At 30.1% G+C, this 11735-nt stretch overlaps 1 protein-coding gene across 6 annotated transcripts; it reads left to right on the top strand.

Moving 5' to 3' along the window:
* Positions 1-8402: 8402 nt before the first annotated feature.
* On the top strand, positions 8403-11716 carry LOC123206077 (G-box-binding factor 4-like). 6 transcript variants are annotated; one of them, XR_006499941.1, is made up of 6 exons: positions 8403-9176; positions 9303-9374; positions 9489-9851; positions 10201-10230; positions 10854-10930; positions 11072-11331. XR_006499941.1 is itself a non-coding variant. In XM_044623187.1 (5 exons), the coding sequence occupies exons 1-5, from the start codon at positions 8535-8537 to the stop codon at positions 11699-11701; spliced, it is 876 nt and encodes a 291-aa protein (XP_044479122.1). In that variant the 5' UTR covers positions 8403-8534; the 3' UTR covers positions 11702-11716. The 6 variants fall into 6 exon arrangements, 4 of the variants coding, with proteins under 4 accessions (XP_044479122.1, XP_044479126.1, XP_044479125.1 ...); XR_006499940.1 differs by having other exon boundaries at positions 10854-11331; XM_044623187.1 differs by lacking the exons at positions 9489-9851; positions 11072-11331 and adding an exon at positions 11647-11716.
* Positions 11717-11735: the final 19 nt, after the last annotated feature.

Here is an 11735-nt window from a genome sequence, read left to right as displayed (position 1 = left end):
AGGGTAGCTAGGACTATGAATCGTAGACTTGGTCACGATTCATGACCCAGCGGTTTCAATTCAAGACTGTTAGTTTATGATTTAAAAAAAAAATAGAAACTTGAATTTGGACTGTGGTAGGACTATTCGTAATTGGTTTAAAATTTATCGTTTTAGTTCATGATCGTGGTTTGGAGTTGATATTAAACCGTTGATTTTAATTCAAGGTCTCGATTTATTTTTAATTAATAATTAAAAATTAAAAAAAAAATTAGACTTAATTTTTTAATTAAATTTACTATGTATCCTCTTGGACTTAATTTTTCAATTTATAGAGATAAATTTTATAATTAATTATAAAATTATATAATAGGAAGATAATAATAATTAAATTATAAAAATTAAAATTAGAATTAATAAAAATAAAGAAAGAATTTAATTGAATTTGAGATAATTTGATTGAAAGATTGGGAGAGTATTAAGAATTGAAAGAATAAGAAATGATAATTTAATTGAATTTTGATTCTAACGATTCTAGTTTTGATTTTCAAAGGTCAATTTCGGTTTGATTTATGGGTCAAATCGGCCATTGGCTAGGACTAGTGAATTGGATATAGAAGGTTTGATTATTCATCAAGAAAATTTAGTTTCAAACTAAATAAAATTCGGGTCTCGAGTGAACCTAGTGATAAAAATTTGTTCATTCAATTATTTGGGTTCAGATTTAAATAAAGGTTGTCTGAGTATGAGATTTAATATTATGAGCAAGGATATAGTTTTCAAATTTGTTCAAAAATTAAAAAGATGTTTCTACGGATTTTTAAAATTATAAATGAATCTAAAATAGGTCAAAACTAAGTCTAAGACCTAAAAAAATTAATGAATTGGAGGTCTAAATGATTAGGCTCGAAACCGAACCTAAAATTTTTTATAGGTTTGAGTTTGAACAAGCCAATCCTAATTTAATAAACCCGATTGATAGCTCTAAAAGTAGCAGGGAGAGGATCTCCCTAATCAAAATCAAAGTCGACTTATTGTTAAGATTTAGAAACAAAAATAGAAACCCATTAGGGTATATTCTTATTTGAAGTCTATCTAATCGATTTGTTTATAATTAAAAAAATTAAAATTTTTTGATACATATATATAATTTCAAAATTGTCATTGTACTCCGACTTATTTTTGTATACAAATATCATATTCATCTAAATAAAACTAAAGAATTTTATGATTTTATTTGTATGAATATTTTTTTAAATTTCAACTTTCACATGAGTTCTTAAATAGAACTCATCAATTGACATACCCTGACCAACTTTTATTTGAGGTTAATACTATTGGTTCTAGATTTGATTCATTGGAGCTACTTTTTACAATTAATTGTCAAACTTTTATGATATGTAACAACTATAAACGCATCCAGATTTTAATGTCACTTGTTGGTCTTAGATTTTAACATCATAAATTACTAGTGCATTTAACAAGATTTATGAGAATTTTAATTCTTATAACACACCTCATCATCCCTATATTATTTTGTATATATAGGTGACTATCCGTTTCCTTTAGTGTTTATGACGTCTTAGATAGTTTTCCCATCTCTATCTAAATTTGTTGTTCCATTATCATCAATTTTTACAACTCCCATTATTAGATTTTGTTGTTTTTCTTTAAGATGATTATCCCACCAAGTTTTAAAAGAGTCAGCAAAGCCAACAATTAATAGACAGGGCTATTACTTTATTTATTTATAATGAATTATCTAAGGATGAATTTTATTGATTATCAGATGTATCTTCTAATGAATTTGTTTGTTCTATAAAGTTAACTATATTGTATATGACTGAGTCATTGTCGTAGAGGTGTCTATGGGTCAAACCGGGCCTAAAACCCGCTACAATAGTAGGCCTTCGGGCCAAGTTGGCCCATGTAATGTATAAAGCCCATGACCCAATCTATTATATATGGGGTCGAGCCTTAAACGGGTCAACCCATGCACCGACCCATCAATTTTAATAAAAAATTAATTTTTAATATTATAAAAATTAATTAATTATTTTTTTAATATTATGTGAAGATTACCAAACCGACCCACAGCCTAACTCAAAATGCTATAGTATCAGGTCGGGTCATGGGCTAACCCAACCCAATTGACGCCTCTAATCATCGGTATCAAAAAGCATTACAAGAAGGTAAAAAACACCATTTTGGTGGAGGAATTAGAGGAGGAGGTGGTGGCACAAGGTTGGTAAAGGCATTGGGATTAGTGGTTTCATTGCTTAATGTGATAGAGTGGTTGGAAAAATGCAACAAACAAGAATGGTTGAGGAAAACCTTCAAGGGGTTGATTGGATGACAAATTATGAAAAACCTCAAATGGCTAATAAACCTTCAAGGGGCTAAATAAGATTATTTAAAACTTTTAATCAAATAAAAATTCTTTAAGCAAATTTATAGTCAGTCACAACCAAATAAATAAATTCATCAAGATATTCAAACAAATCATATAACCAACAAACTCAAGTAATTTACCATCAACAATATTCAACAAATTGTCAAAATATATAACACAAATATACATAATAAATTAAAGAGATGAGGGAAAGGAAATGTTCAAGATTTATAATGGTTCAGAGTTTTCTCTTCCAAGTCTCCTATGTCCACTTTTTCAAACAACTCGCTTGAAATTCCACTAGTAAATAATCTCCTCTTTACAATAGCTATTTGGGATTTCATACACATTCCCTAGTTGATTTAGGATTACACCCAACTCAATAGTAATCCGTGATTTCACCCACCATATTAGTTATTCGAGATTTCGCTCAAGTGTTTGAATATAAAAAATATTGTTGTGAATGCCTCTATAAGGCTAGTGCAAGAAAATAAGCACAAACGTATCTCTCAAGAATTTTGAGTTATAAGCTTGTGTGAGAGGAATTAGAGAAAAACAGAGTATAAGTTTTTTACATTATATTCTTTAACCTATTCCTCATAAAAAATTCTTCAGTTTACAGTTTTTAATGGTTGGAATAGCTTAAATGATAGTTGGTTGGGATAATGTATCTGTTAAGTTTCGATAATGATGTTTTAACCTTGAAAACACAACGGGACGAACATCCTATATTGAGGGACGAGCGTCCTCTTACACATTTTGACATTGGCAACTTCAAAATAGTTGTCCAATGGTTGAATTTTTGAAATGCACCACTTAAGAGACGAGCGTCTCTTTTTCTAAGACGGGCATCCCTATTCATTTGATAAAAATTTTTGAAAGCTTCATACTTGCAATGATGGTCACGAGACGAGCAAAGGCATTGACGTCCCATAGGGGATATGCATCCCACATTTAGGGATAGGAGTCTCATGTCTAAAAAGATAAAAAAAAAAACATATATTTTGCTTACCTTTTGGTCCTAAAATTTTTATGTTATAAACTGAATTAGTTCAATAAATATAAATTAATAACTTTAAACTTAGTTTTGGCATAATCAGAACACCTATAGGTTCAATAATCTCCCCCTTTTTGATTGATGACAAAACTCAAGTTTAAGTATTAAAAAAGCAATTTAAAAGATTTTGAAAAACTTTAGAAAGAATTTGGAGCTCCCACTCATTTGAAAACTCTCTATTACTTTAACAATACAATTCAATTTGACATCTCTCCTCTTATCATTTTCATTTTATAAATACATTTAAACTTAACCAATATTTCTCCCTTTTTATCATAAATAAAAAATAATAATAAAAGAAAAATAAATTAAAGCACAATACAAATTTGAAAACTTTCTTCGCCTTAGTCAATGTCTATATGCTCCTCCTTATTTTAGCAAAAAATATTTACAAAGCTTTGATGTTAAAGCAAATTCATATGAAAAGGTTTTGGAAAAAATTTGGCATAGTGTCCCTTATATTTTTGATATATCCATTTTTCAATCAACAACAAATACACTTTAATATATGCATTTATACAATCCAAACTTCTTTTCAACCCCAAGCTACAATTCACCTCAATATCTATATCAATTAGGCATTAAACCAATTTTCATCTACATTCAACCTTAGAACTATCTATCAAACATTCAATGCAAAAGAATATCATATATCCCAAGGCTATTCAATCAATCATTATCAATAAATATATCTTATCAAGTCAATAAAATTCAGAATATATAATTTAAACTCAAAACATCATCAAGATAATCACTATAAATATTCAAGAAAAATATCAAAATCATTATCAATATGGTAGAAGCTATGTCAACTAGGTATCTATACAAATTTTCAAAATTGATACCTAGACATCAATATCATCCACAACTATAAGCAATGATAATTAACAAAATAAGCATAAGAACAAGTTTGAGTAACGAAAAGAACATTTTCCTCAAAATGTTATGATATGCAATTTGAGTAAAAGAAAAAATGAAATGCATAGAAGGGTGTACATGCAGAAGCTTAAACTGGTGAAACCTTTAGCTTTTTGCATAAAGTTGTTGATATATGATTTTTCAAGAAATTTGAAGTTAAAACCATACAATGAGATAAATGAATTATGCATCAAATAAAAAATACCTCAAAATATAAATCTTGGATATCTTGATCCAATTTCAGGATAATTTATGTAAATCAAGTCATGATCAATTTTGAACACAAGTTCACATCAATTCAATTCGATTTTGCAATAAACATTGAAGGCATTTAAATATTATCATCATCATATTAATGAGGATTCAACCAAAAATATTTCAAAGAATATATATTCGAACAACCAACCAACCAACAATCAAACTCATATGGTTATTTGAATTAAGAGAAAAGTTTATGTACTAACTTGACATCCTAAGCTCTCATCTTGAAGAAATTATAATTTTCAAAGTACCTTGGTGCTCCCATCTCCATTACTCAGATATGTGTCTTGCATAGCCATTTAATTTGCAATATTTTGGTTCCAATGCTACAAGACACACGTACAAAGGAATTCAAGACTTCTTTGGTACCCAAATGGTTTTGGGTCCATCAAGGTTAGTTTTCAATGTCCCTTTACAAACCTAAAACCTTTTTATTTTAAATGGTTTGTCATTCCTAATTGGACATTTTCAATAAAGTGACTTATAAAAGCACAAAACTTGCATTTTAAATACCATGAATGATCATTTTTCAATGGTTTATATGTTTTAACAAAAAGATTATTTTCATTATATCCTAGGACTTCCTTATTTAATGCACATCTTTAATATGTAAATATCTCATTTAATCTTTTTGTGTCTATTTTGAATTTATCCAAAATCTCATTTGAGTTAGATATTTTCACATGTAATACGTCATTTTCACTTCTAAGCTTTTTTAACTCATTTGATGCTAAAATCTTTTCATTTTTAACTAATTCAAGTTCTTTTTTGATTTTAGCATGTTTACTAATGAGAGTTTCATAATGATTTTTTATATATGTCAATTGTTTTCTCAAGAATTTATTTTTGGCGCACATGTATTTGTATTCATCCATGAGAAAATCAAATGTTTTTTGCAATTCACTAAAAGAGTAAGAGTTAGAATTGTTGCTTTTTTCCTTCGATTTGCTTATGGTCATGAAGCATAGGTTGACTCTTTCATGCTCTATCTCACTTTCATCACTTGAATTGTCACTTCACTCCAAGTGGCTGCAAGCACCTTCTTTCTGAACTTTTTCTCCTTCCTCCTCTTCATGAGTTTAGGGAAATTTTGTCAGATGTGGTTGAACTATTTGCATTCATAGCATATAACTTCATCGTCATGATTCTTCTTGTATTTTGTTTTGAAGAAGTTCTTTTCTTTGCTTCTTGAAAGGAACTTATGGAATTTCCTTGCAAGAATACTCATATCTTCCTCATCCGTTGAAGAATCATCATTTTCATTTTCTACATTCAAGACAATATTCTTCTTTGGTTTAGTCTCCTCTTTCTTAGGGTTTTTCTTCATCTCAAATGTCAATAGGCTACCAATGGGTTCATCCATGCCTATTTTGCACAAGTCTTTGATTCTTCAATGACAATCACCTTCATGCTTTATAATTCCGACAATGATCAAAAAATCTTCTTCACTAGCTCAATGGTCTCAAACTTCTTTCCAATTCCTCAAAGGTCATTTACCAAGTTTGAGAACCTCTTATACATTTAAGTTATATCTTCTCCTAATTTCATTTTGAACTACTCGTATTCTTAGAAGAAAAGCTCTATTTTGAACTCCTTTATACCTTTATAAGTGGTTTGAAGGATAGTCCATACCTTTTGGGTTGAATCATATGAGGAAACACGATTAAATTCAATTGAGTCTAATGCACAAAATAACATATTCATAGCCTTTACATTTAGAGTTAATCAATTTTTCATCTTCCTCATTAAAATCTTCTTCATTCTTAGGGAAATTTGTTCAAGGATCCTTAAGCACAAAATCACCATTTTCAATAATTTTATATAACTTATAATCTACCAATTGAATATAAAGTTTCATTCTAATTTTTCATTGAATGTAGTTTGACCAACAAAATAATTGTGGTCTTGTAATACTATATCCTTCACCAAAAACGAGGATAGATGTGTTAGTCATTATAAATTCGATCTTAAACTTTAAAATTCGCTAAAATTTATAAACCTAAAGTCCAAGTTATGATACCAATTGAAAAACCTCAAATGACTAATAATTTTATAATGGGTGAACAAAATTATTTAAAACTTTTAATTAAATAAAAATTTTATAAGAAAATTTATAATTTGTCACAACCAAACAAATAAATTCATCAAGATATTCAAGCAAATCCAACAACCAACAAACTCAAGTAATTAAGCATCAACAATATTCAACAAATTGTTAAAACATATAACACAAATATAAAGTATAAAGTAAAGAGATGGGAAAGGAAATGTTCAAAATTTATAATGGTTCAGAGTTTTTTCTTCCAAATCTCTTACATCCATTTCTTTAAGCAACTCATTTGAAGTTTCACTAGTCAAGAATCCCTCATTTACAATAGTTATTTGGGATTTCATCCACCACAATAGTTATTCGAGATTTCTCCCACCACAATAGTTATTCAAGATTTCGCCCAAGTGTTTGATTATAAAAAATAATATTTATGAATGTTTTTACAAGGTTAATACGAGAAAATGAGTACAAATTTATTTCTCAAGAATTTTGAGTTATGAGCTTGTGTGAGAGGAATTGGAGAAGAAAAAAATATAAGCATTGTACATTATATTTTCTAACTTATTTCCCATAAAAAAGTCTTCAATTTATACTATTGGATGGTTGGAATAGCTTAAAGGACCATTGGTTGGGATAATGTATTCGTTAAGTTTTGATAATGATGTTTTAACCTTGAAAACACAACAGGATGAACATCCTACATTGAGGGACGAGCGTCCTCTTACACATTCTGATTTTAGCAACTTTGAAATAATCATCCAATGGTTGAATTCTTGAAAGTATCATTTGAAAGATGGGTGTCCCTTTTTCGGGGATGGGTATTCTTCTTTGCACCTTCAGAATTCAATTTCAAAAGCTTCAGATAGAAAGGAATTGACAGAGGAATGAACGTCCCAAACAGGGGAATGGGTGTCCTTGTCATGGGAATGGGTGTCCTTACTTTTGGGATGAGCTCCCTTGTTCATTTGGCAAAAATTCCTAAGCACTCCAGACTTGCAAGGATGGTCATAGGATGAGCAAAGAAACTGACATCTTATAGGGAAGAAGAAATAGAGATGATGTCTGAGAGGAGAAAAGATGGTGGCATGGTTGATTGAACAGATGAGAAAAGAGAAGAAATGACTAATGTTGTTGATTAGGCTAGATAGAGATTGAGTGTTAAAGACAACGTTGATTAGGGCATAATCAATCTAATCGATCTATAAAAGATTTAGAAAGTTGTGCACATAGATGAAAGAAAAAAATTATGTATACTTATTTTAAGTATATAAATAAATACATATTTAATATATCGTGGAGTTAAATGATTGAGTGCTTTTGAATTAGCGATAAATTAATTTTCAATTACATGATGATATATTATTATGTACTTAAAAATAAATATACATAATATTATTTTAAATAAAAATTTAATTAACTTTTTGGGCTGAATTGTGTTTTACTTTTGAATATTTTTTCCTAATTTTATAAAAAAAAAAATTAACACATTTTATTAATAAATTTTAATGATAAATAAGAAAGGTAGATTTTTAAAACTTAAAGGTAAATAGTAATTTGTCTAAATAAATTTATTAATAAATAGTATTATGCGTAAAATTTTGTATATAAATAATAATATATTATTTTATAATTAAATAATTAAAATATAAAAATAAAATAATATCAATTATATAGTAATATATTGTTATACATAAAATAATACATAAAAATTGGTAGAAATAATTTTATCTTATATTAATATGCTTCGATTCTGTTGTCTCATTTTATCCAATCAAAATTCTCACATTCTCCTGAGATAACAAACCCCCAACCCTAAAATCGAAAATCTCTAAAAATAAAAAGCAAACCAAAATCCTTCTGATAAATCAGCACCTGAGATGATGGCGTCGTCGAAGGTGATGACGACCACGTCATCCTCAACGACCAATTCGGATCTGTCATGTCAGCAGTCTCCCTTATGTCCATCCCTCTGCTCTTTACTCGCCGATCTTCAAAATCAACAAGACAATCCTCCCGATCCATCTTTCCCTAACGCCATGGACGATCTTCTTAAGAACATTTATTCGGTTCCTACGCCCGATGAACTCGCGCTCTCTGGCGCATCCTTCTCACACGAGGGAAGTTTCAATATTTCCAAAGACATGGCCAACAGATCCGTCGAGGAGGTCTGGAAGGAGATGGTGGCTGGCGGCGGCACTGATCAGAGGAGCGTCGGATCACGAGACGAGGAGATGACGCTGGAGGATTTTTTGACCAAGGCTGATGCTGTCAGAGAGGAGGATCAACTTAATTCTAATTCTAATTCTAATAATAATAATGTTAATAACGTTACTAATAATAATATTGATAATAATAGTAGTGTTAGCAATTATAGGAATAATCAGATGGTGATTGTTGGAAGTGGAAGGGGAAAGAGAAGAATAGTTGAAGAGGCTCCTTTGGATAAAGCTACACAGCAAAAGCAAAGAAGAATGATCAAGAATCGTGAATCTGCAGCTAGGTCTAGAGAGCGCAAGCAGGTTTTATTTTTGTTTATTTATTTTAACAATCTAAGAATATTGTTTTGAAATTTATCTTTCATTATGTATTATATATTTTCTGGGTTTTGACTGTTTAAGTGGGTGTTTGTTTGTTCTTATTTTCAGGCGTATACAGTTGAACTGGAGTCTCTGGTAACGCAACTGGAGGAGGAGAATGCTCGTCTGTTGAGAGAAGAGGTATTATTCAATTTTGAAGTTTTGTTTTTTCATAATTTTTTTATTATATATACACTTAAAAGGTGATTTGGGGTGATTTAAAATAACTACAGTTTTTTTGAATTTGTCAAGCAGCAATTAAAAATTCTTCAACCATTAGTTGCTTTTGAAGTCTACGATCGTTTTACCCTTATATTGGTTGGCAAGCCGGGAATCTTTGTTTAGTGGCCTCCATTTTTCGTTCATTAATAATGCATACTGGTTCATGCGATGGAGAAATATTGACTCTGGACAAGAGAACAGATACCCTCAATCACAGATATAGAGAAGATGAGTCATCTTAAGGAATAAAATAGTTTGATATGAAAGCATCACAGTTTGATATAAGTGTAAGATGTGAGATCAAGAGAGAGTGGAGAGCAATTGTTGAGAGGTTTATGAAACTCATTTTGTTTATGAAGAAATGGTTCTCTTGATCTGCTTCATTGAAAGATTTTGGTAGATGGCCTTTGACCTTTATTTAGCAAAAATATCTATCTTATTTTAAATTTTCTTTTAAAGATATTTTTATACTGTTCTTTTTTTTTTTTTTTTTTTTTGTGTGTTTAATAGTTTAGAAGCTTAGAAAAATAGTCAGAGACCTTCAATGAAGAAAATAATTCTAATCTGTTGATCTAATATCATCAAGTATATATGTTTTGTATGGTCTGGAAATTAATGATTATTTCAGTTAGTACTTATAACAAGTTGATGGTTCTATGTTTGGTTTTTACTGTTTTTTTAATTTCTTTTGTACTTGGATTTTTATTTTCAAATGGCTTCTTATGAGTGGTAATATTGATTGCAGGCTCACCAAAACAAGGAGAGGTTCAAGCAGGTATGTATATTATAGATACATGCAGTTTTTAATCTACTTTCCACAGAATTTGACATATAGAATGAACAAAGATCAAGTAATGTCTGCGAAATTCATATTTAAACGTTATTGTTTCTACAATCGTGTCATTCACTTGTGTTGAATCAGATGTCTTCTATGCACCACTAATTTGAAACCTTTTATTAAGAAAAAAAATGAGTGTTTTTTGGTAATGAAGATTTTGTTTCTTAAAGTTTTTCATAGTTACTGAGGCATTGAGGTATTGAAGTCCATTCAAAATTCCTGCAGTTAAATGCAGACAGTCTTTCCTATGAATGATGATCAGGTTTTATTAGATGGTCATCTGCAAAGATAAAAAACCATCTTTTCAAAGACTTCACTTTTTTTTTTTTTGGCTATTAGTAGTGCCTTAATTCTTGATAGTGAAGGTTAACTTAAGCGTGTTGACAAAATCTCATTTCTTAAAAAGATTAAGAATTAGAAGCAAAGACTTGATCTAATGTGACTATTGGAAACATAACCTGACTGCGAGTGAATTTAATGATTAACCTTTCTCCCTATGTTTCTGCCTTTAATTCAATGGCTTGTTGCTTCTAATTTCTCGTGCTTCATTTTAAATGCAGTTGATGGAGAATCTCATTCCAGTTGTTGAGAAGAGAAGACCACCTCGTGTTCTTCGGAGAGTGCATTCACTAAACTGGTAAAGGAGCTTTGTTGTTATCATTAATGGTGAGATGAGTCTGTTTCGTCTAACATTGAAGCTATAGCTAGAGAGTAGATGGTAGAAGAAAACCTTTATATCTGTGAAATAGATTAACAAATGTCCTTTAAACTTTGACAGAAGCTGGTGCAGCCGCAGACTTAAATAATGTGTTCTACATTGAAGATGGATATGTAAATCCATCGCATATGAGATTCCTGACAAATTTGTTATAGATTTTCTCAAGTTGAATACTGTAGAAAATTAGCCAAACAAAAAACAGAGTAAGAACTCTATGATTAGGAAGCTTTCTTGCCTGCTATATTTTACCTGGAGAAAAACTAATTGATTTGTACTCAAATTTACTAATCTTATAGTATGATATTTTTATATTTGTTTAATGGTGCCTTTAAATATTTTCATTTTTGAAACAAAAAAAATTCCTTATGTTTATTATTTTTATGAGGGAAAATTATCCTTTAAAAACTTTGTAGACTTGTCCTAAATAAATTTAAAATGGAGCATTAGTCGCAACTCTTTGCCCGAAGTCAAATTTAACGAATTCGCAAAGTAAAAATCTAGTCTCATCTTCTTCGTTCGCATGTCCTTTTATATCACGTAGTTGTAGAATAACCAAAATCCAATCATCCTTGCACAATAGTATTGTAAAGCCAAACCGCCAAACCAACGCCAAATTAAAGCCATATTTAACACAGGTCAGCACCAAAGCAGGCCAGAGCGGCGGTGTCAAGGGCTGGGGGTGCATATTAAGACCAAAAGCAAGGCCACAACTGTAGCTGTAGCT

Source organism: Mangifera indica, unplaced genomic scaffold (genome assembly GCF_011075055.1).
Source record: "Mangifera indica cultivar Alphonso unplaced genomic scaffold, CATAS_Mindica_2.1 Un_0023, whole genome shotgun sequence".
NCBI classification, from domain to species: Eukaryota; Viridiplantae; Streptophyta; class Magnoliopsida; order Sapindales; family Anacardiaceae; genus Mangifera; species Mangifera indica.
Note: the sequence above shows the minus strand (reverse complement) of the source record. Positions and strands in the feature narration are given on the sequence as shown.

Excerpts from the sequence above, each read along its gene's own strand:
- LOC123206077 (XM_044623187.1), top strand. The coding sequence starts at position 8,535 with ATGATGGCGTCGTCGAAGGTGATGACGACCACGTCATCCTCAACGACC. Across the intron at positions 9,177-9,302 it reads GGTCTAGAGAGCGCAAGCAG|GCGTATACAGTTGAACTGGA; the intron begins GTTTTATTTTTG and ends TCTTATTTTCAG. Across the intron at positions 10,231-10,853 it reads ACAAGGAGAGGTTCAAGCAG|TTGATGGAGAATCTCATTCC; the intron begins GTATGTATATTA and ends TTTTAAATGCAG.